This window comes from Carcharhinus amblyrhynchos, unplaced genomic scaffold (genome assembly GCF_965287045.1).
Source record: "Carcharhinus amblyrhynchos unplaced genomic scaffold, sCarAmb.v2.hapA chromosome_1115, whole genome shotgun sequence".
Lineage (NCBI taxonomy): Eukaryota > Metazoa > Chordata > Chondrichthyes > Carcharhiniformes > Carcharhinidae > Carcharhinus > Carcharhinus amblyrhynchos.
The window spans coordinates 1-25,000 of record NW_027650855.1 but is presented as its reverse complement, the minus strand read 5'-3'; the positions used below and the strand labels follow the sequence as shown (position 1 = coordinate 25,000).

General features: G+C 56.3%; 1 protein-coding gene across 1 annotated transcript in view; it reads right to left on the bottom strand.

Moving 5' to 3' along the window:
• Window positions 1-17,974, bottom strand: part of lpcat3 (lysophosphatidylcholine acyltransferase 3) — a 27,826-nt gene extending 9,852 nt beyond the window's left edge. The window contains 9 exon segments of the mRNA XM_080185000.1: window positions 29-115; window positions 846-954; window positions 1,778-1,889; window positions 1,892-1,955; window positions 5,998-6,035; window positions 7,611-7,704; window positions 9,040-9,146; window positions 9,707-9,814; window positions 17,743-17,974. Coding sequence (XP_080041126.1) covers window positions 29-115; window positions 846-954; window positions 1,778-1,889; window positions 1,892-1,955; window positions 5,998-6,035; window positions 7,611-7,704; window positions 9,040-9,146; window positions 9,707-9,814; window positions 17,743-17,905 — 882 coding nt within the window. The 5' untranslated portion in view covers window positions 17,906-17,974.
• Window positions 17,975-25,000: the final 7,026 nt, after the last annotated feature.

The window sequence follows — 25,000 nt, the reverse complement described above, 5'->3', positions numbered from 1 at the left end:
GGGGGGGCGGAGGGGTTGTAATACTCACAGCAACAAGCCAGCAGGCGACGTACTTGGTGAGGGTCGCCTTCCCCCACAGAGCGATGAACGCACACTTGTAAACCAGCGAGGAGTTCTGAAAAAGAGAGAGAGAGGGAGAGAGAGAGAGAGAGAGAGAGAGAGGTGGAGAATAAAATGCAGGGAGAGAAGGGGAATCTCGGTGCCGAGGGAGCGCCGCACTGTGGGGAGGGTCGGTGCCGAGGGAGCGCCGCACTGTGGGGAGGGTCGGTGCCGAGGGAGCGCCGCACTGCGGGGAGGGTCGGTGCCGAGGGAGCGCCGCACTGCGGGGAGGGTCGGTGCTGAGGGAGTGCCGCACTGCGGGGAGGGTCGGTGCCGAGGGAGCGTCGCACTGCGGGGAGGGTTGGTGCCGAGGGAGCGTCGCACTGCGGGGAGGGTTGGTGCCGAGGGAGCGCCGCACTGTGGGGAGGGTCGGTGCCGAGGGAGCGCCGCACTGTGGGGAGGGTCGGTGCTGAGGGAGCGCCGCACTGTGGGAGGGTCGGTGCTGAGGGAGCGCCGCACTGTGGGAGGGTCGGTGCCGAGGGAGCGCCGCACTGTGGGGAGGGTCGGTGCTGAGGGAGCGCCGCACTGTGGGAGGGTCGGTGCCGAGGGAGCGCCGCACTGTGGGAGGGTCGGTGCCGAGGGAGCGCCGCCACTGTGGGAGGGTCGGTGCCGAGGGAGCGCCGCACTGAGGGAGGGTCGGTGCCGAGGAGCGCCGCACTGTGGGGAGGGTCGGTGCCGAGGGAGCGCCGCACTGCGGGGAGGGTCAGTGCCGAGGGAGCGCCGCACTGTGGGGGGGTACGACTTACCGCAAATTCATTCGTTAGGAAGTAGTCATCAGGGAAGTAAGGCTTGACGAGCATGAAGATCATCAAATAAAACACTCCCAGTGAGAGGCGTTTACACGCAGGAATCACACTGCGAGGAATCGAGAGAGAGAGAGAGACGGAAAATCAGACAGACACAAACTCTGCTTAATATCGCGGGCGGTTGCGGGCTGGGGGCTAGAGCGAGGGGAAACGCTGCCCCCCCCCACCTCCTCAAACCCCCACCCTCGTCCCAGCATCCTTGAGCGCCCGAACCGGGAACACGCTATTCGACCAAGTGGGGCATCGCCACTGTCATGTCAGATTGCAATGGGGGGGGGGGGGGGGGGGTGGTGTGACTGGATTAGTGACCCCTCCCCGCTCCACCCCCGACTTGTTGGCTGGGAGTTGCGGGGGGGGAGGAGGAGGAGGAGTCGTCGCTATTCAACTGGAGAGGGCATCGCTCGCTGGAGGGAGAGGGTGGACTGAGGGCGGGGAATGAAGGGGGTTGGGGAGGGGGGGGGGCAAGGGGGTAGTGGTCTCACCTCCTGTTGCTCAGATTCCCATCCCAAACCGCACCCCCCACCCCCTCTCTCTGAGCCTGGTGGCTATTCGGCTGTGTGGGGCTTCGCAGAGGGGAGAATCGCTCAGGCGGCGAAAATCGTGGGTGGATGCAGGGGACGGGGTGGGGTGGGGGGGGGGGGGGGGGTGGAGTTTTTGTGCCCCCTTGCTCAGGATCCCACACCGGAAACCCCTCCCCCTCTCAGAACCTGGTGGCTATTCGGCTAGGCGAGGCTCACAGAGGGGGGAGAGCGTCTCAGGCACGTGAGAATGGTGGTGGGGTGGGGGGAAGAGATGGGGGAAGAGAGAGACAAGGGGCTGCGCTCGCGTTTGCTCACCGATACTCCCCCCCCACCCGCCCCCTCCTCCCTTACCTGCTGGGGCGCTGCCCCACCCGGTCGGTCAGCCGTCCCTCGGCCATCTGCAGGTAGTGGCTCATGGCGAACTGCGGCCCCACCAGGAAGGCTCCGTAGAAGTAGGCAAACCGGCCACTTGGGTCAGGGTGAGCTCCGAGGGCAGCATGTACTTTACCTGCTCCTGGCTCAACTTGGACTTGGGGGGGGGGGGGGGGGGGTAAAGGAGAGAGAGAGAGAGAATTCATCATCGTTAAGCTCTCTCGCTCCCCCCCACCCCCAACCCTCAAACCCTCCTCCCACTCCAACCTCCCACCACCCCCCCCAAACTCGATTCGCTTTCCTAATTACTGACTATTCATCCACTCAGACGCCCAGATCCCTCTGCGTCTCGGCAATCGCTCGCCGTTTAGGTAACAACCCCTCTTTCTAAAATTCTTTTCGCCAAAACGGACAGTTTCACATTTGCACCCCCGCATTATACTCCATTTCCTTGCCCCCCCACCCCCCCTCCCTCGCTGGGCCTCCCTGTGGTGTCACCTGGAACCTGCCTTGCGCCCGCTGCGCCCCTTTACCGTCCCACCGATCTTTGTATCAACGCCAAGTCTGGTACGAGGAGAGGCTGGACCGAGTGGGGACTTTTTCCTCTCTGGAGGCGTCGGAGGCTGAGGGTGGATCTGATAGAGGTCTACAAAATAATGAGGGGGCGCGGTTGAGGTGAAGTAGGGCAAGGGTTAACGCATTGTGCGCCTAGAACAGGTCACAAACATAACCCTTCATCGTGACTGATCTCCTTAAGCTCGTACTGCCCCTGCAGCAATATGCAAGTTATTTGCTCATGTCTCACATGCTTCAACTCTCATTTTTTATAAAGGCAGATAGTTTAACGCGGCTGTTATTTTGCAGACTTTGTGAATCTCAGATATTTGTGTTAGCTGGACGTTGTTACGCAGATGGTAGTTTACGAAACCGGCGTTTTGACAGGATTCCAAAGACAGGGATGCCGGTAGCGCTGCAGGAGGAGGGGTTTGAATCGTGACCGCGTTGAAGATGTGTCGTGACTGCAGGACTGTGATTCCTGATTGAATCTGGGGCCGAAACACGGCCGAGGAGGGGAGACCCGGAGTGGGGAACTTGCGTCGTGACTGACACGCAGGCTCACGGTGGATCAACGCCCACTCTGCGTCTGTGTTCGACGAGAAGTCTGGTAGTCCGTTGTGAGGAACCGATTCTCCCCAAGCTCTGGAGTACATAAGAACATAAGAAATAGGAGCAGGAGGAGGCCATCCAGTCCCTCGAGCCTGCCCCGCCATTTCAATAAGATCGTGGCTGATCTGTCGTGGCTCAGTTCCACATTCCCGCCCTCTCCCATAACCCTTAATCCCCTCTCCTATCAAAAACCCATCAACCCGCGTCTTAAAAATATTTAGCAAGGCAGCCTCCACCACTTCAACGGGCAGAGATTCACCACCCTTTGAGTGAAGAAGTTCCTCCTCAACTCCGTTCTAAACCGCCCTCCCCTTTATCTTGAGGCTGTGCCCCCTAGTCCTACTGTCCTTTCTGAGCGGGAAGAGTCTCTCCACCTCTATCCTATCCATCCCATTCATCATCTTATACGTCTCAATGAGATCTCCCCTCATCCTTCTAAACTCTAACGAGTACAAGCCTAGTTTATTCAGCCTCTCCTCATAGCTCAACCCCCTCAACTCCGGTATCAGCCTAGTAAACCTCCTCTGCACTCCCTCCAAGGCCAAAATACCTTTGCGCAGGTGCGGCGCCCAAAACTGCACACAGTACTCCAGCTGCGGCCTCACCAATGCCCTATACAGCCGCAGCAAGACCTCCCTACTTTTATATTCAATCCCCCTTGCTATGAAGTAAACGCCAGAGCTTAGGAATTTAAAATAAAAAAAACACCGTATTCTGTCACAGTCTCAGGGGTATTATTTCATCTACGACGAAGGTGAGGGAGCGCTCCCCGGCGCCGACCCTCCCGCAGTCAACACCTTTTCCCCCCCAAAGGTAGGGGAGTCTAAAACTAGAGGGCACGGGTTTAAGGTGAGAGGGGAGAGATACAAAAGGGTCCAGAGGGGGGGCAATTTTTTCACCCAGAGGGTGGTGAGTGTCTGGAACCAGCTGCCAGAGGCAGTAGTAGAGGCGGGGACAATTTTAAAAAGCATTTAGACAGTTACATGGGTATAGAGGGATATGGGGCAAATGCGGGCAATTGGGATTAGCTTAGGGGTTTAAAAAAAGGGGTAGCATGGACAAGTTGGGCCGAAGGGCCTGTTTCCATGCTGTAAACCTCTGTGGCTCTAAGTTCGGAAGTGGGGGGAGGCGAGGACTTGAGGGCACAGCCTCAGAGTGAAGGGATGCCCTTTGTAACAGGGATGAGGAGGGATTTCTTCAGCAGAGAGTGGGAATCTGTGGAACTCAGAGGAGGACAAGCATTGAGTGTCTTCAGGGCGGTTCTTGGTCAATAAGGGGGTTAAGGGTCTCAGGGAGAGGGCAGGACAATGGCGATGAGAATCAGATTTCAGAAGACGAAGGAAATTTGGCATGTCCGCTACGGACTCTCACCAACTTTACAGATGCCCCATAGAAAGCATTCTTTCTGGTTGGATCACAGCTCGGTCTGGGATCCTGCTCTGCCCAAGACTGCAAGGAACTACAAAAGGGGTGGTGAATGTAGCCCCCAATCCCAACACGCAAACCAGCCTCCATCCATTGACTCCGTCTACACTTCCCGCTGCCTCGGGGGGGGGAAAAGCAGCCGGCATAATCAAGGACCCCCCCCCCGCTCAAACACACCCCAGACATTCTCTCTTCCACCTTCTTCCGTCGGGGAAAAAGATACAAAAGTCTGAGGTCCCGTACCGACCGACTCAAGAACAGCTTCTTCCCTGCTGCTGTCAGACTTTGAATGGACCCACCTCGCGTTAAGTTGATCTTTCTCTACACCCTCGCTGTGACTGTAACACTACATTCTGCACCCTCTCCTTTTCCTTCTCTATGAAATTGTCCCCGCCTCTACTACTGCCTCTGGCAGCTCGTTCCAGAGACTCACCACCCTCTGGGTGAAAAAATTGCCCCTTTCTGGACACTTCTGTATCTCTCCCCTCTCACCTTAAACCCCTGCCCTCTAGTTTTAGACTCCCCTACCCTTTGGGGAAAAGGTGTTGACTGCGGGAGGGTCGGCGCCGGGGGGGGCGCTCCCTCACCTTCGTTGTAGATAAAATAATACATCTGAGACTGTTACAGAGTACGTTTTTTTTTTATTTCAAAGCTGTGGTGTTTATTCCAGAGCTTTGGGAGAACCGGTTCCTTCCAATGGACTACCAGATTTCTCAATGAACACAAACGCAACGTGGGCATTGATACATCATGAGCCTTCTTGTCAACCACGACACAAGCTTCCCATTCATGCTTTGTCTGTATAGCGCGCAAGAAACAATACTTTTCACTGTATCCCAGTACATTATGGGTTAAGGGGAGAGGGCAGGAATGTGGAACTGAGCCACGACAGATCAGCCATGATCTTATTGAATGGCGGGGCAGGCTCGAAGGGCTGGATGGCCTACTCCTGCTCCTATTTCTCATGTGACAATACTAAATCAAATCAAATCACATCAGCCGTGATCAAACGGCAGGGAAGACTTAATGGGCTGAATGGCCTAATTCTGCTCCGATATCTAATGTTCTGGGGGACCCGGGTTCGAATCCCGCCACAGCAGTTGGTGGAATTTGAACTCAATGAAAAAAAATCTGGAATTAAGAATCTGCTGTTGACCCATTGTCGGAAAAACCCATCTGGTTCCCTTTAGGGAAGGAAATCTGCTGTCCTTACCCCGGTCTGGCCTACGTGTGACTCCAGAGCCACGAATGAATAGAGAAAACCCAACAGAAGACCTCATTGCTGCAACGTGCGAGTGTGTGCAGTGGGGCTGACTCTCAACTGCCCTCCAAGGGGCAACTAGGGATGGGGCAATGAATGTCGGGCAGCCAGCGACACCCGTGTCCCACGAACGAATAAGAAGAAACATTGGGAGTGCAGGATTATCGCACCAGGTCTCGTTGACTGTCGGAGCTGACTCAATGGGCCGAATGGCCAGCGTGCTGCTCCCGTTTCCTGTCATCACATCTTGCCCCTTTCAGTTCCCTCCCCCACTCCAAATTCCGCTGGGTCGTGACCCCACACAGGAGGAGAATCAGAGTTGGTCAGCCCCAGTCAGTCGACTCACCTTGTCCTTCCCTCCGTCATAATAGTCCAGCGAAAGGCCTGTGGAGGAACGTTTGGTGGGGGGGGGGGGGGGAAATCGAGGGGAGGTGGAGAGGAGGAGAAAACATATTTAGAAAGTGTTGTGAAATTAAGCGCCGTTTTATAATTTCTACAAATTGCAAAAGTGCGAGAAAGCATTCCATGGTCTGTTGTTATTTTTCAGTAGAGGTGCAGGTACAGGGAGTACACAGACCGAAATATTTTTTTTTTCGCCAGCTGAGACAGTACTGGCTGCCGAGACACTGGTTACAATTTAAAAAACAACCCAACAGCTTAGACTCGGCATTTGAATAGCAGGCAGGGGTGGAGAGGAGGGTGGGAGGGAGAGGGGGACAAAGCGGGGGAGGCAGAGAGGGACAGAGGGGCGGGAAGGGGGGAGGCGGAGAATGCAGAGGGGTGGAGGCGGAGAGGGAGGGGGAGAGGGTCATGTACTGTGAAAATCCCCTAGTTGCCACACCCTGGCACCCGATCGGGTGACACTGAGGGAGAATTTAGCATGGCCAATGCACCCTAACCAGCACGTCTTTCAGACTGTGGGACGAAACTGGAGCACCTGGAGGAAACCCACGCAGACATGGGAAGAATGTGCAGGCTCCGCACAGACAGTGACCCAAGCCGGGAATCAAACTGGGTCCCTGGCGCTGTGAGGCAGCAGAGCTAACCCACTGTGTCACCGTGTTTGGGAATTTATTATTAAGAGAATCTTCGACAAGGCGGGGTTTAGTATAAAGTTTGGATCTTTTAGTCCCCACCGCACCCACTGATAATCCATTACCCCTCCCCACAAGGTGCAAGGCAGCGAGCACCACAATGTGACAGGGTCAGTGCTGAGGGAGCGCCGCACTGCGGGAGGGTCAGTGCTGAGGGAGCGCCGCACTGCGGGAGGGTCAGTGCTGAGGGAGCGCCGCACTGCGGGAGGGTCAGTGCTGAGGGAGCGCCAGTGCTGAGGGAGTGCCGCACTGTGGGGAGGGTCGGTGCCGAGGGAGCGCCGCACTGTGGGGAGGGTCGGTGCCGAGGGAGCGCCGCACTGTGGGGAGGGTCGGTGCCGAGGGAGCGCCGCACTGTGGGGAGGGTCGGTGCCGAGGGAGCGCCGCACTGTGGGGAGGGTCGGTGCCGAGGGAGCGCCGCACTGTGGGGAGGGTCGGTGCCGAGGGAGCGCCGCACTGTGGGGAGGGTCGGTGCCGAGGGAGCGCCGCACTGTGGGGAGGGTCGGTGCCGAGGGAGCGCCGCACTGTGGGGAGGGTCGGTGCCGAGGGAGCGCCGCACTGTGGGGAGGGTCGGTGCCGAGGGAGCGCCGCACTGTGGGGAGGGTCGGTGCTGAAGGAGCGCCGCACTGCGGGGAGGGTCGGTGCTGAGGGAGCACCGCACTGCGGGGAGGGTCAGTGCCGAGGGAGCGCCGCACTGCGGGGAGGGTCAGTGCCGAGGGAGCGCCGCACTGCGGGGAGGGTCAGTGCCGAGGGAGCGCCGCACTGCGGGGAGGGTCAGTGCCGAGGGAGCGCCACACTGTGGGGAGGGTTGGTGCTGAGGGAGCGCCGCACTGCGGGAGGGTCGGTGCTGAGGGAGCGCTGCACTGACCGATGAGTTTGAGTGTGAGGACACAGTGAGGCATTGTCCACTTGATGTCGTACTGGTCAGTCGCTGTGTAGTAATAACCAGCAAGGAGGTATATCTGTGGGAGCAGAGATGACAGTGTGAGAGCAACATCAGACAATGTCACACCCTCCCTATCTCTGTAACCCCCCTCCACATCCTCCCTATCTCTGTAACCTCCTCCAGCCCCGAAACCCCCTCCCGATCTCTGTAAACTCCTCCAGCCCCTGATACCCCTCCCTATCTCTGTAACCTACTCCAGTCTCTACATAGAGGGAGCTTTACTCTGTATCTAACCCCGTGCTGTACCTGTCCTGGGAGTGTTTGATGGGGGGGACAGTGTAGAGGGAGCTTTACTCTGTATCTAACCCCGTGCTGTACCTGTCCTGGGAGTGTTTGATGGGGACAGTGTGGAGGGAGCTTTACTCTGTATCTAACCCCGTGCTGTACCTGTCCTGGGGCTGTTTGATGGGGACAGTGTGGAGGGAGCTTGACTCTGTATCTAACCCTGTGCTGTACCTGTCCTGGGAGTGTTTGATGGGGGGACAGTGTAGAGGGAGCTTTACTCTGTATCTAACCCCGTGCTGTACCTGTCCTGGGAGTGTTTGATGGGGGGGGGACAGTGTAGAGGGAGCTTTACTCTGTATCTAACCCTGTGCTGTACCTGTCCTGGGAGTGTTTGATGGGGGGACAGTGTAGAGGGAGCTTTACTCTGTATCTAACCCCGTGCTGTACCTGTCCTGGGAGTGTTTGATGTGGGGACAGTGTAGAGGGAGCTTTACTCTGTATCTAACCCCGTGCTGTACCTGCCCTGGGAGTGTTTGATGGAGACAGTGTAGAGGGAGCTTTACTCTGTATCTAACCCCGTGCTGTACCTGTCCTGGGAGTGTTTGATGGGGGGACAGTGTAGAGGGAGCTTTACTCTGTATCTAACCCCGTGCTGTACCTGCCCTGGGAGTGTTTGATGGAGACAGTGTAGAGGGAGCTTTACTCTGTATCTAACCCCGTGCTGTACCTGTCCTGGGAGTGTTTGATGGGGGGACAGTGTAGAGGGAGCTTTACTCTGTATCTAACCCCGTGCTGTACCTGTCCTGGGAGTGTTTGATGGGGGGGGACAGTGTAGAGGGAGCTTTACTCTGTATCTAACCCTGTGCTGTACCTGTCCTGGGAGTGTTTGATGGGGACAGTGTAGAGGGAGCTTTACTCTGTATCTAACCCCGTGCTGTACCTGTCCTGGGAGTGTTTGTTGGGGGACAGTGTAGAGGGAGCTTTATTCTGTATCTAACCCCGTGCTGTACCTGTCCTGGGAGTGTTTGATGGGGACAGTGTAGAGGGAGCTTTACTCTGTATCTAACCCCGTGCTGTACCTGTCCTGGGAGTGTTTGATGGGGGGGACAGTGTAGTGAATTCTCACCATTTGAAACAGAAAGATAGTTGCGACTCCAATCATTTTCCTTCCGATAAGTCGCAGGATCAGGAACTGGCAGAACACGCAGACACAAGAATGAAGCATCTCGATACCTAGACACAGGGAAATCACAAGTGACACAGTGAGAGGGGGAGATGGGGAGTTTCCGCGGGAGGGAAAGAGAGAGAGAGAGAGAGAGCGCGCATGTAGCTGTAGGAGGGAAAGAGAGAGAGAGAGAGAGAGAGAGCACGCGTAGCTGCAGGAGGGAAAGAGAGAGAGAGAGAGAGCGCGCGTAGCTGCAGGAGGGAAAGAGAGAGAGAGAGAGAGCGCGCGTAGCTGCAGGAGGGAAAGAGAGAGAGAGAGAGCGCGCGTAGCTGCAGGAGGGAAAGAGAGAGAGAGAGAGCGCGCGTAGCTGCAGGAGGGAAAGAGAGAGAGAGAGAGAGCGCGCGTAGCTGCAGGAGGGAAAGAGAGAGAGAGAGAGCGCGCGTAGCTGCAGGAGGGAAAGAGACAGAGAGAGAGAGCGCGCGTAGCTGCAGGAGGGAAAGAGAGAGAGAGAGAGAGCGCGTAGCTGCAGGAGGGAAAGAGAGAGAGTGAGGACGCGGGAGGGAGAGAGAGAGAGAGAGAGAGAGAGAGAGGGGTCACGCGAGAGAGTGAAGGAGAGGGGCTCACTCACCGAAGTTGAAATAAGCCATCCACAGACCCAGGGCGGTGTGGTACAAGTGGATGAGGTTTGACTCCTTCCCAAAGAGGAACCGTCTGTGAAAAAGTGCAAAAGGGTATCCTGGTGGACAGAGAGAGACACAGAGACAGAGAGAGAGAGAGAGAGAGAGAGAGAGAGAGAGAGAGTGACACACCCACACACAGACAGAGCGAGAGACACAGGGATGGAGACAGAGAGAGAGAGACACAGAGACAGAGACACACAGAGAGAGAGAGAGACAGAGAGGATTAATGACAAAGGTACAGCATTGATTATAATACGTCACAAAACACGTCCCTCGGTTTTGTCCTGGATGGTGTCGAGCTTTCTCGAGTGTTGTCGGGAGCCGCACCTCACATCCAGGTGAGCGGAGATTCTCCCATCACACTCCCGACTTGTGTCCCTTGTAGATGGTGGGCGCCGAGGGAGCGCCGCACCGCGGGGAGGGCTGGCGCCGAGGGAGCGCCGCACCGTGGGGAGGGCCGGCGCCCCTCTGGGAAACGACTGAGGGTAGATTGCTCGGGGTGTTAGTACAGTGCTCCAGAACGAAGAATGCTTGGAACAATAGAAGTGTTTCACACCGTCCTGGGAATTTGGACACGACACGTGGGTGGGGGAATCAGTCAGAGAAATGGCAACTCTTGGCACAGAGATGACTGAACACCGGGTCACCCTAGCCCAAGTTACCAGGCATTCTCAGGGCTGCCACACCTTCAGACAGATTTACTAACCTTGGAGAAAGTGAACTGTACATTTAAAGAGAATGATCGCCTGTCACTAAGGTGCAATAAAATTAATCATAAACAGGCTGAAGTCCTGGTCAGTTAGCAAATCTTCAAGATGGGATTTATAACATTCTCCCCCCCCCACCGTGGGAGCGAGTCCCGCGTCCTCCCCCCCCCACCGCGGGAGCCTGTCCCGCGTCCTCCCCCCCACACCGCGGGAGCCTGTCCCGCGTCCTCCCCCCACACCGCGGGAGCCAGTCCCGCGTCCTCCCCCCCCACCGCGGGAGCCTGTCCCGCGTCCTCCCCCCACACCGCGGGAGCGAGTCCCGCGTCCTCCCCCCCCACCGCGGGAGCCTGTCCCGCGTCCTCCCCCCCCCCACCGCGGGAGCCTGTCCCGCGTCCTCCCCCCCCACCGCGGGAGCCTGTCCCGCGTCCTCCCCCCCCACCGCGGGAGCCTGTCCCGCGTCCTCCCCCCACACCGCGGGAGCCTGTCCCGCGTCCTCCCCCCACACCGCGGGAGCCTGTCCCGCGTCCTCCCCCCCGACCGCGGGAGCCTGTCCCGCGTCCTCCCCCCCCACCGCGGGAGCCTGTCCCAGGTCCTCCCCCCCCACCGCGGGAGCCTGTCCCGCGTCCTCCCCCCACACCGCGGGAGCCTGTCCCGCGTCCTCCCCCCACACCGCGGGAGCCTGTCCCGCGTCCTCCCCCCCCACCGCGGGAGCCTGTCCCAGGTCCTCCCCCCACACCGTGGGAGCGAGTCCCACGTTCTCCCCCCACACCATGGGAACGAGTCCCACATTCTCCCCCCACACCGTGGGAGCCTGTCCCAGGTCCTCCCCCCACACCGCGGGACCGAGTCCCACGTTCTCCCCTCCATGGGGGTGAGTCCCACATTCTCCCCCCCACCGCTATGACGACTCTGGCCTCTCCTCTTCGAAAAGAGTCACATCCTGTTCAAACATTCAAATGTCTCGTCAGTTGGCAGTCACAGGAAGTGTTGCAAAGATTGCAGTGTTGGTACAAGTGCTTGCTTCATGCTCCCTAATAATAGCACCGAGACTTTAGACCAGGGAGTACAATCTGTCACAAACATCATCATCAAGTTCCTCTCATCCAAGCCAACAAACTGCACTTTAGTCTTTGAACAGGACCAGATAACACCACAAGATACTGTATCAGCGAGATATCTGTACATTGACTGGTGTGTCTCAGTCCTCTCGCTCTGTATCAGCGAGATATCTGTACATTGACTGGTGTGTCTCAGTCCTCTCGCTCTGTATCAGCGAGATATCTGTACATTGACTGGTGTGTCTCAGTCCTCTCGCTCTGTCTCAGCGAGATATCTGTACATTGACTGGTGTGTCTCAGTCCTCTCGCTCTGTCTCAGCGAGATATCTGTACATTGACTGGTGTGTCTCAGTCCTCTCGCTCTGTATCAGCGAGATATCTGTACATTGACTGGTGTGTCTCAGTCCTCTCGCTCTGTCTCAGGGAGATATCCCTACATTGACATGCGTCTCCCAGTGTCCCCCACCCCCGCCCTCCCTAACAGCACCGTGGGTGTACCTACACCACACACACACACGGGGACTGACTGATGTCCAATAGCAATCCCAGAACTCCCTCCCTAACAGCGCCGTGGGTGTACCTACACCACACACACACACGGGGACTGACGGATGTCCAATAACAATCCGAGAACTCCCTCCCTAACAGCGCCGTGGGTGTACCTACACCACACACACACACACACATGGGGACTGACTGATGTCCAATAACAATCCCGGAACTCCCTCCCTAACAGCGCCGTGGGTGTACCTACACCACACACACACACACACGGGGACTGACTGATGTCCAATAACAATCCCGGAACTCCCTCCCTAACAGCGCCGTGGGTGTACCTACACCACACACACACACACATGGGGACTGACTGATGTCCAATAACAATCCCGGAACTCCCTCCCTAACAGCGCCGTGGGTGTACCTACACCACACACACACACACGGGGACTGACTGATGTCCAATAACAATCCCGGAACTCCCTCCCTAACAGCGCCGTGGGTGTACCTACACACACACACACACACACACACACACACACGGGGACTGACTGACGTCCAATAACAATCCCGGAACTCCCTCCCTAACAGCACCGTGGGTGTACCTACACCACACACACACACACACACACACACACACGGGGACTGACTGACGTCCAATAACAATCCCGGAACTCCCTCCCTAACAGCGCCGTGGGTGTACCTACACCACACACACACATGGGGGACTGACTGACGTCCAATAGCAATCCCGGAACTCCCTCCCTCACAGCGCCGTGGGTGTACCTACACCACACACACACACACACACACACACACAGGGACTGACTGATGTCCAATAACAATCCCGGAACTCCCTCCCTAACAGCACCGTGGGTGTACCTACACCACACACACACACGGGGACTGACTGATGTCCAATAACAATCCCGGAACTCCCTCCCTCACAGCGCCGTGGGTGTACCTACACCACACACACACACACACACACGGGGACTGACTGATGTCCAATAACAATCCCGGAACTCCCTCCCTCACAGCGCCGTGGGTGTACCTACCCCACACACACACACACACGGGGACTGACTGATGTCCAATAACAATCCCGGAACTCCCTCCCTAACAGCGCCGTGGGCGTACCTACACATGTGGGCCACAGCAACTCATGTTGGCAACTCACTCAACCCGCCACCCCTCAAGGGGGAAATTAGAATTTGAGGATAGGAATAGGGATGTTTTGCTGCAATTGTCCAGGGCGTTGGTGAGGCCACACCTGGAGTATTGTGTGCAGTTTTGGTCTCCTCATCTGAGGAAGGATGTTCCATGATGGCTGTAATTGGACAAACAGACCTCAAAGTAAGCTATTAAGCGATAAGAATGGTCTCCGTCACCCTCGGTTAGACCCACACTCGGAGCACCGTGCACAGTTTGGTCTCCCTCTCCCCTCGGTTAGACCCACACTCGGAGCACCGTGCACAGTTCCCGTCTCCCTATCCCCTCGGTCAGACCCACACTCGGAGCACAGTTCCCGTCTCCCTATCCCCTCGGTCAGACCCACACTCGGAGCACCGTGCACAATTCCCGTCTCCCTATCCCCTCGGTCAGACCCACACTCGGAGCACCGTTCCCGTCTCCCTATCCCCTCGGTTAGACCCACACTCGGAGCACCGTGCACGGTTCCTGTCTCCCTATCCCCCTCGGTTACACCCACACTCGGAGCACAGTTCCCGTCTCCCCATCCCCTCGGTCAGACCCACACTCGGAGCACCGTGCACAGTTCCCATCTCCCTATCCCCCTCGGTTAGACCCACACTCGGAGCACCGTGCACAGTTCCCGTCTCTCTATCCCCTCGGTTAGACCCACACTCGGAGCACCGTGCACAGTCCCCGTCTCCCTATCCCCTCGGTTAGACCCACACTCGGAGCACCGTGCACAGTCCCCGTCTCCCTATCCCCTCGGTTAGACCCACACTCGGAGCACCGTGCACAGTCCCCGTCTCCCTATCCCCTTGGTTAGACCCACACTCGGAGCACCGTGCACAGTTCCCGTCTCCCTATCCCCCTCGGTTAGACCCACACTCGGAGCACAGTTCCTGTCTCCCTATCCCCCTCGGTTACATAGATAGAACAGTACAGCACAGTACAGGCCCTTCGGCCTTTGATGTTGTGCTGAGCTGTGTCCAAACCCAAGATCAAGCTATCCCACTCCCTATCATTCTGGTGTGCTCCCTGTGCCTATCCAATAACTGCTTAAAAGTTCCTAAAGTGTCCGACTCACAGCAGGCAGTGCATTCCTCACCCTAACCACTCTCTGAGTGAAGAATCTACCTCAGACATCCCTCCTATATCTCCCACCACGAACCTTATAGTTATGCCCTCTAGTAACAGCTACATCCACCCGAGGAAATAGTCTCTGCACGTCTATCTATCCCCCGCATCATCTTATAAACCTCTATTAAGTCACCTCTCATCCTCCTCTGTTCCATAGAGAAAAGCCCCAGCTCCCACAACCTTTCCTCATAAGACCTACCCTCCAAACCAGGCAGCATCCTGGTAAATCTCCTCTGCACTCTCTCCAATGCTTCCACATCCTTCCTATAGAGAGGTGGCCAGAACTGAACACGATATTCTAGATGTGGTCTCACCAATGTCTGGTATAGTTGCAGCATAACCCCCACGACTCTTAAACTCAAGCCCCCTGTTAATAAACACTAACACACTATAAGCCTTCTTCACGGCTCTATCCACTTGAGTGGCAACCTTCAGAGATCTGAGGATATGAACGCCAAGATCTCCCTGTTCCTCCACATTCCTCAGAACCCTGATGTTGACTCTGTAATCTGCATTCAAGTTTGTCCTACCAAAATGAATCACCTCACACTTATCAGGGTTAAACTCCATCTGCCACTTTTCGGCACAGCTCTGCATCCTATCAATGTCTCTTTGCAGCCCGCAAGAGCCCTCCACCTCATACACTACTCCACCAATCTTGGTGTCATCAGCAAATTTACTAACCCACCCTTCAGCCCTCTCTTCCAAGTCACTCCGAGTGTGGGTCTAACCGAGGGGGATAGGGAGACCAGAACTGTGCACGGTGCTCTGAGTGTGGGTCTAACTGAGGGGACAGGGAGATGGGACCTGTGCACGGTGCTCCGAGTGTGGTCTGAGGGGATAGGGAGACCGGGAACTGTGCACGGTGCTCCGAGTGTGGGTCTAACCGAGGGGATAGGGAGACGGGAACTGTGCACGGTGCTCCGAGTGTGGGTCTAACCGAGGGGATAGGGAGACGGGAACTGTGCACGGTGCTCCGAGTGTGGGTCTAACCGAGGGGATAGGGAGACGGGAACTGTGCACGGTGCTCCGAGTGTGGGTCTAACCGAGGGGATAGGGAGACGGGAACTGTGCACGGTGCTCCGAGTGTGGGTCTAACCGAGGGGATAGGGAGATGGGACCTCTGCACGGTGCTCCGAGTGTGGGTCTAACCGAGGGGGACAGGGAGACAGGAACTGTGCACGGTGCTCCGAGTGTGGGTCTAACCGAGGGGATAGGGAGACGGGAACTGTGCACGGTGCTCCGAGTGTGGGTCTAACCGAGGGGATAGGGAGACGGGAACTGTGCACGGTGCTCCGAGTGTGGGTCTAACCGAGGGGATAGGGAGACGGGAACTGTGCACAGTGCTCTGAGTGTGGGTCTAACTGAGGAGATAAGGAGACCAGTACTGTGCACAGTGCGCCGAGTATGGTCTAACTGAGGGGATAGAGAGTCCGGAACTGTGCGTGGTGCTCCGAGTGTGGTCTAACCGAGGGGATAGGGAGATCGGCAACGTGCACGGTGCAGGTTATCCCCTGGGAGCACAGTTCCCGTATCACCTTTGGACTACTGTTGTTCGAGAGCTGGCAAGATGACTGAGTGATGTCGTGACAGTGTGTCTGTTGTTCTGTGGCACCAGTGATCCCGAGAGATTAGACACACTCAGAGGTTGCACTCAATTTATTTATTCAATTTCTTTTGACTGATTACTCTCCCTTATCTCTGGGTGTGTCGCTCTGTTAACTGTGTGGCTGCACTTTGAATATCCGATTTCCTCTCACACATCCTTCCTGAATGTTTAGACGTTGTGTGTACCCTGTGACCTTGGTTTCTCAGTCTCATACCAAAACGATCCTCGTTCACAGGTTGTGAACGAGAATCGCTGGCTTCCATTACTAACTGAAACCAGAAGCAGGAGGAGGCCATTCAGCCCTGCCAGCCTGTTCCGCCATTCGTTATGAATTCACGGCTGAGTATCAAATTCAATATCCTGATTCCCCCCACCCCCCCCCCGCCATAATCCCGGGATGCCTTTAGCCCCAAGACCGATATCTAATCTCTTCTCAAAATCATACAATGTTTTGGTCTCTTAAATACATTCTGTAGGAGAGAGAATTCCACATATTCACCACTCTCTGGGTGAAGAAATTTCTTCTCACCTCAGTCCTAAAAGGTTTACCCCTTATCCTCAAACTATGACCCCCCCCTCGTTCTGGATTGCCCCCACCATCGGGAACATTCTTTCTGAATCTACTCGGTTAGAATTTTATAAGTTTCTACAAGATCCCCTCTCACTCTTGTACACGGCAGTGAATAGAATCGAGAACTTTCTTTAAAAAGTTCACGTGGTCTAACCGAGGGGGTACCACAAGCCACTAGCTTTTGGAGCGCTACTCCTTCATCAGGCATCAAATAAATTTGTTGGACTTTGACCTAGTGTTGTGAGACTTCTTACTCTGTTTACCCCAGTCCAACGCCGACATCTGAGGGGATACGGAGACCTGAACTTTGCAGAGTGCTCCGAGCGGGGATTAAGTCGAGGTGATAGGGAGACCGGAGCTGTGCACGGTGCTCCGAGTGTGGTCTAACCGAAGGGATAAGGAGGCCAGTACTGTGCACAGTGTGCTGAATATGGTCTAACCGAGGGGATAGGGAGACGGGAACTGTGCACGGTGCTCCGAGTGTGGGTCTAACCGAGGGGATAGGGAGACCGGAACTGTGCGTGGTGCTCCGAGTGTGGGTCTAACCGAGGGGATAGGGAGACGGGAACTATGCTCCGAGTGTGGGTCTAACCGAGGGGGATAGGGAGACGGGAACTGTGCACGGTGCTCCGAGTGTGGGTCTGACCGAGGGGATAGGGAGACGGGAACTGTGCACGGTGCTCCGAGTGTGGGTCTAACCGAGGGGATAGGGAGACGGGAATTGAGGGAAGAGGACGGACATGCTCCTTCCCCATCCCCATATGTCCAGCAGTGACTATGTGGGTCTAACCGAGGGGATAGGGAGACGGGAATTGGGGGAAGAGGACGGACACGCTCCTTCCCCATCCCCATATGTCCAGCAGTGACTATGTGGGTCTAACCGAGGGGATAGGGAGACGGGAATTGAGGGAAGAGGACGGACACGCTCCTTCCCCATCCCCATATGTCCAGCAGCGACTATGGGGCAATTTGCTCCGAAAGGGAGTGGGGTAGCATGTTTGGAGGTGGGGCCCACCACTTGGCACAGGCGTTGCCCTTTTAAGAGCCGGGGGTCTTTCAGTGGGCGTTGCCCTTTTAAAGGACCGCTCGCCTCCCGCCGGCCCCCCCCCCAACCGCGTGCCCTGACAATCTGAGGGGCGCTGCGACTGCGCGCGCAGCCCGCTGCTGCCGGCCGCCGGCTTCCCCCCGCTCCCTCCGGCTCGCCGCTCACCTAAAACAATGGAGATGAAGAGCTTGAGGGCGGCCTCCGAGGTGCCCAGCTGGACGGCCGCCGCCTCCAGGCTCCAGCCGCCGTCACCGCCGACGCTGCCGTTGTCCAGGTAAGCTTCGCCTCCCCACACCTCGGCTCCGTCCTCCTCCGCCGCCGCCGCCATTGTGGATGGAGGAAAGGAGAGCCAGAGCCGAGTCCCCTATAGCAACCGTTACCCCTCAGCAAGCGCCGCGCTGATTGGCGGGCGGCGCCCGGAGGACCCAAGGCGCCCACTCCGCCCACTGCCACTGTGACGTGTTACGAGGCGCTAGCCCCGCCTCCTTTCCGCTTCCACGCGCGCGGGGGGGGGGGGAGAGAGACAGATGGTGACTCCGCCCTTCTTCCCTTACCGCCCCCAATAAGGGGCGATGACTCCGCCCACCCCTCCATTGTGGCCGTACGGCTGTTACTCCGCCCCCGGGGGGTGGGGACCGGGCGCTAACTCCTCCCGCTCCTTTTATGACGTTAGACTCGCTGCTGATCCCGCCCCCTTTACCGCTTCCACTGAGGGACACAGGGCGCTGACTCCTCCCATTCATTGTGACGTATAACGCGGCCTGACCCCGCCCCTTTATGATGGGCCACTCTCCCTTTCTCACCCCATCTTGAGGTTACTCCCGGTCACTCCCTTAAAGCCAGCTTGTCGTGCCTATTTCAATCCATGGACTCTTAATGCTAACTTGTCCTGGATGGCACAGTGGGTTAGCACTGCTGTCTCACAGCGCCAGGGACCCGGGTTCGATTCCCGGGGGGGCACAGTGACACAGCGGGTTAGCACTGCTGTCTCACAGTGCCAGGGACCTGGGTTCGATACCCGGGGGGGGGGGGGGGGCACGGTGACACAGTGGGTTAGCACTGCTGTCTCACAGCGCCAGGGACCCGGGTTCGATTCCCGGGGGGTGGGGCACGGTGACACAGTGGGTTAGCACTGCTGTCTCACAGTGCCAGGGACCCGGGTTCAATTCCCGGGGGGGGGGGGGGGGCACGGTGACACAGTGGGTTAACACTGCTGTCTCACAGAGCCCGGGACCCGGGTTCGATTCCCGTGGGGGGGGCACGGTGACACGGTGGGTTAGCACTGCTGTCTCACAGCGCCAGGGACCCGGGTTCGATTCCCGGGGAGGGGGGCACGGTGACACAGTGGGTTAGCACTGCTGTCTCACAGCGCCAGGGACCCGGGTTCGATTCCCGGGGGGGGGACACGGTGACACAGTGGGTTAGCACTGCTGTCTCACAGCTGCAGGGACTCGAGTTCGATTCCTGGCCTCGGGTCACTGTTTGTGCGGAGTCTGCACGTTCTCCCCGTGTCTGTGTGGGTTTTCTCCGGGTGCTCCGGTTTCCTCCCACAGTCTGAAAGACCTGCTGGTTAGGGGTGCATTGGGCCGTGCTAAATTCTCCCTCGGTGTAACTCGAACTGGTGCCGGAGTGTGGGCGACTAGGGGATTTTCACAGTAACTTCGTCGCTGTGTTAACGTAAGCTGACTTGCGACACCTAATAAATAAAATTTTAGTAATCTTGTTCTTCAACCGCTCACAGCCCCGCTCTCTTAAATTGACCTCATCCCATTAACCAATCGTGGCGCATCTCTTTTCAAGTGATCTTGGTCCCCCTCAAAGAACAAAGAAAATTACAGCACAGAAACAGGCCCTTCGGCCCCTCCAAGCCTGCACTGACCCCATGCTGCCCCATCTGAACTAAAACCCCCTACCCTTCCCGGGGACCGTATCCCTCTATTCCCATCCTATTCGTGGATTTGTCCAGACGCCCCCTTAAAACTCACTATCGTATCCCCCTCCGCTACCTCCCCCGGCAGCGAGTTCCAGACACCCACCACCCTCTGTGTAAAAAAAAAATCTGCCTCGTACATCTCCTTTAAACCTTGACCCTCGCACCTTAAACCTGTGGCCCCCCCCCGCCTAGTAATCGACTCTTCCACCCTGGGGGGAAAGCTTCTGACTCTCCACTCTACCTCTCATAATCTTGTAGACTTCCATCAGGCCTCCCCTCAACCTCCAGTGAGAACAAACCAAGTTTCTCCAACATCTCCTCAGAGCTAATTCCCCTCCGTACCAGGGGCAACATCCTGGTAAATCTTTTCTGGAACCCTCTCCAAAGCCTCCACATCCTTCTGGTAGTGTGGGTGACCCAGAATTGAACACTATATTTCCAAGTGCGGCCTCACTAAGGTTCTATAAAGCTGCAACGTGACTTGTCAATTTTTAAACTCAGTGCCCCGGCCGATGAAGGCGAGCATTGCCGTATGCCTTCCTGACTACCTTCTCCACCTGCGTTGCCACTTTCAGTGACCTGTGTACCTGTACACCCAGATCCCTCTGCCTATCAATACTCTGTGGACCTGTACACCCAGATCCCTCTGCCTATCAATACTCTGTGTACCTGTACGCCCAGATCCCTCTGCCTATCAATACTCTGTGTACCTGTACGCCCAGATCCCTCTGCCTATCAATACTCTGTGTACCTGTATGCCCAGATCCCTCTGCCTATCAATACTCTGAAGGGTTCTGCCATTTACTGTGTTATTGGTACTGCAAGGAACTACAAAAGGGTGGTGAATGTAGCCCCAATCCATCAGACAAACCAGCCTCCCATCCACTGAATCCGTCTACATTTCCCGCTGCCTCGGGGAAAAGCAGCCGGCATAATCGAACCCGGGTCCCTGGTGCTGTGAGACAGCAGTGCTCACCCACTGTGTCACTGTGCCCCCCACCCCCCCTGGGAATCGAACCCGGGTCCCTGGCGCTGTGAGACAGCAGTGCTAACCCACTGTGTCACCATGCCCCCCCAGGAATTGAACCCGGGTCCCTGGCGCTGTGAGACAGCAGTGCTAACCCACTGTGTCCCCCCGGGAATCGAACCCGGATGCCTGGCGCTGTGAGGCAGCAGTGCTAACCCACTGTGTCCCCCGGGAATCGAACCCGGGCCCCTGGCGCTGTGAGGCAGCAGTTCTAACCCACTGTGTCCCCCGGGAATTGAACCTGGATGCCTGGCGCTGTGAGGCAGCAGTGCTAACCCACTGTGTCCCCCAGGAATCGAACCCGGATGCCTGGCGCTGTGAGACAGCAGTGCTAACCCACTGTGTCCCCCAGGAATCGAACCCAGATGCCTGGCGCTGTGAGACAGCAGTGCTAACCCACTGTGTCCCCCAGGAATCGAACCCGGATGCCTGGCGCTGTGAGACAGCAGTTCTAACCCACTGTGTCCCCTGGGAATCGAACCCGGATGCCTGGCGCTGTGAGACAGCAGTGCTAACCCACTGTGTCACTGTGCCCCCCACCCCCCCTGGGAATCGAACCCGGGTCCCTGGCGCTGTGAGACAGCAGTGTTAACCCACTGTGTCACCGTGCCCCCCCCCCGGGAATTGAACCCAGGTCCCTGGCGCTGTGAGACAGCAGTGCTAACCCACTGTGCCACCCGGGAATCGAACCTGGGTCCCTGGCGCTGAGAGACAGCAGTGCTAACCCACTGTGTCCCCCCAGGAATCGAACCCGGGTCCCTGGCGCTGTGAGACAGCAGTGCTAACCCACTGTGTCCCCCGGGAATCAAACCCGGATGCCTGGCGCTGTGAGGCAGCAGTTCTAACCCACTGTGTCCCCCGGGAATCGAACCCGGATGCCTGGCGCTGTGAGACAGCAGTGCTAACTCACTGTGCCACCCGGGAATCGAACCCGGATGCCTGGCGCTGAGAGGCAGCAGTGCTAACCCACTGTGCCCCCCGGGAATCGAACCCGGATGCCTGGCGCTGTGAGACAGCAGTTCTAACCCACTGTGTCCCCTGGGAATCGAACCCGGATGCCTGGCGCTGTGAGACAGCAGTTCTAACCCACTGTGTCCCCCGGGAATCAAACCCGGGTCCCTGGCGCTGTGAGACAGCAGTTCTAACCCACTGTGTCCCCCGGGAATCGAACCCGGATGCCTGGCGCTGTGAGACAGCAGTGCTAACCCACTGTGTCCCCCGGGAATCAAACCCGGATGCCTGGCGCTGTGAGACAGCAGTGCTAACCCACTGTGTCCCCCAGGAATCGAACCCGGATGCCTGGCGCTGTGAGACAGCAGTTCTAACCCACTGTGTCCCCCGGGAATCGAACCCGGATGCCTGGCGCTGTGAGACAGCAGTGCTAACCCACTGTGTCCCCCCGGGAATCGAACCCGGATGCCTGGCGCTGTGAGACAGCAGTGCTAACCCACTGTGCTGCCCACTTCCTATCGCTATACTTGGCCTGTGTGAATTGCAGAGGGGATTAAAAATAAACCCGCTGTAAGTTTGAATAAAAGCACAAAATGTTGGAGTTTGTTCAGGCCATTCAGCCGCTGTAAGCTGGAAGAACGGAATAGCAGGCGGAGCAGTTCAGGGGAGGATTCCAGACACAATGAACCTACTTTTTACTCTTTGGCTGCTTGTCAACCAGACCTCCCTTTCGATCACTTCTCCTCTTTTTTTTATTTCTCAAGAAGTGTCACTCAGTCATAGAGGTTCACAGCATGGAACCAGGCCCTTCAGCCCAACTTGGCCATGCTATCCCCTTTTTAGTTCAAAGCCTCTAAGCTAATCCCAATTGCCCACATTTGGCCCATGTCCCTCTATACCATGTGACTGTCCAAACGCTTTTTAAAACGGGACGTGGTGGCACCGTGGGTCAGCGCCGCTGCTCCACAGCTCCAGGGAACGGGGTTCGATTCCCGACTCGGGCTCGCTGTCTGTGTGGAGTTTGCACATTCTCCTCGTGTCTGCGTGGGTTTCCTCCCACAGTCCAAAGATGTGCGGGTTAGAGTTGATTGGCCGTGCTAAAATTGCCCCTTAGTGTCCTGGGACGTGCAGGTTAGAGGGATTAGCGGGTAAAATAGGTAGGGATATAGGGGTAGGGCCTGGGTGGGATTGTGTTCGGTGCAGACTCGATGGGCCGAATGGCCTCTTTCTGCACTGTAGGGTTCTATAATTTCTTAAAAGACAAAATTGTGCCCGCCTCTACTACTGCCTCTGGCAGCTCGTTCCAGACACTCACCACCCGCTGGGTGAAAATAATTGCCCCTCTGGACCCTCTCCCTCTCACCTTAAACCTCTGCCCTCTAGTTTTAGACTCCCCTACCTTTGGGGAAAAGATATTGACTATCTCGCTGATCTGTGCCCCCTCATTATTTTATAGACCTCTATAAGATCACCCCTCTACGCTCCAGAGAAAAAAGTCCCAGTCTATCCCAGCCTCTCCTTATAACTCAATCCATCGAGTCCCCGGTAACATCCTAGTAAATCTTTTCCGCGCTCTTTCTAGTTTAATAATATCCTTTCTATAATAGGGTGACCAGAACTGTACACAGTATTCCAAGTGTGGGCCTTACCAATGTCTTGTACAACTTCAACAAGACGTCCCCAACTCCTGTATTCTGACCGATGAAACCAAGCTTGCCGATTGCCTTCTTCACCACTCTGTCCACCACTTTCAAGGAGCTATGAACCTGTACCCTTAGATCTTTGTTCTGTAACTCTCCCCGACCGTTAACTGAGTAAAGTCCTGCCCTGGTTCGATCGACCAAAATGCATCACCTCGCATTTATCGAAATTAAACTGCATCTGCCACTCGCCAGCCCACTGGCCCAACTGACCAAGATCCCGTTGCAATCGGAGATAACTTTCTTCGCTGTCCGCTCTGCCACCAATCTTGGCGTCATCTGCAAACGTACTAACCATGTCTCCTATCTTCTCATCCGAAAGTGCCCCAACTGAAAATAATTGCCAAAAGATGAACACAATGAGGTGTGGAGAATTGAGAAATTTCAGGCACAGATTCTCATTAAAACGCAGCCCGTAATAATTCATCTGGAGATTTCGACAGATGCTCAGGAGAGGAGTAAATAATTATCTTGTCACAGCTCTCCGTTTAGAAACGCACCCAACCACTGCTGTCTTCTTTGACCGATGGTGTGGAGATGCTGGTGTTGGACTGGGGTAAGCTCAGTAAGAAGCCTCACCACCAGGTTAAAGACCAACAGGTTTATTTGGTATCACTAGGAGATGAGGGGGTGAGCTTACGAGGAGGGGTTGAGTAGACTGGGCCTGTACTCGTTGGGTTTTAGAAGGCTGAGGGGGGGAATCTTATAGAGACGCATAACATGACAAAAGTACAGATGGACCTGGGGGTCCTTGTGCATGAGTCGCAAAAACCCAGCCTGCAGGTGCAGCAGGTGGTCAGGAAGGCGAATGGGATGCTGGCCTTCATAGCGAAGGGGGATTGAATATAAAAGTAGGGAGGTCTTGCTGCAGCTGTATAGGGCATTGGTGAGGCCGCAGCTGGAGTACTGTGTGCAGTTTTGGGCGCCGCACTTGCGCAAGGATATTTTGGCCTTGGAGGGAGTGCAGAGGAGGTTCACTAGGCTGATACCAGAGATGAGGGGGTTGGACTATGAAGAGAGACTGAATAGACTGGGTCTGTACTCGTTGGAGTTTAGAAGGATGAGGGGGGATCTTATAGAGACGTATAAGACAATGAAGGGGATGGATAGGATAGAGGTAGAGAGATTCTTCTCGCTTAGAAAGGACAGCAGGACTAGAGGGCACAGCCTCAAGATAAGGAGGGGGGGCAGTTTAGATCAGAGTTGAGGAGGAACTTCTTCACTCAAAGGGTGGTGAATCTCTGGAATTCTCTGCCCGTTGAAGTGGTGGAGGCTGCCTCGCTAAATATATTTAAGTCACGGGTAGATAGGTTTCTGATAGACAAGGGAATTAAGGGGAGAAAGCGGGAATGTGGAACTGATCCACGTCAGATCAGCCATGATCTTATTGAATGGCGGGGCAGGCTCGAGGGGCTGGATGGCCTACTCCTGCTCCTATTTTTTGTGTTCTAGCTTTCGAAGTGTAGAGGGAGCTTTACTCTGTATCTAACCCCGTGCTGTCCCTGTCCTGGGAGTGTTTGATGGCGGGGGACAGTGTAGAGGGAGATTTACTCTGTATCTAACCCCGTGCTGTACCTGTCCTGGGAGTGTTTGATGGGGGGACAGTGTAGAGGGAGCTTTACTCTGTATCTAACCCCGTGCTGTCCCTGTCCTGGGAGTGTTTGATGGGGGGACAGTGTAGAGGGAGCTTTACTCTGTATCTAACCCCGTGCTGTACCTGTCCTGGGAGTGTTTGATGGGGGGACAGTGTAGAGGGAGCTTTACTCTGTATCTAACCCCGTGCTGTACCTGTCCTGGGAGTGTTTGATGGGG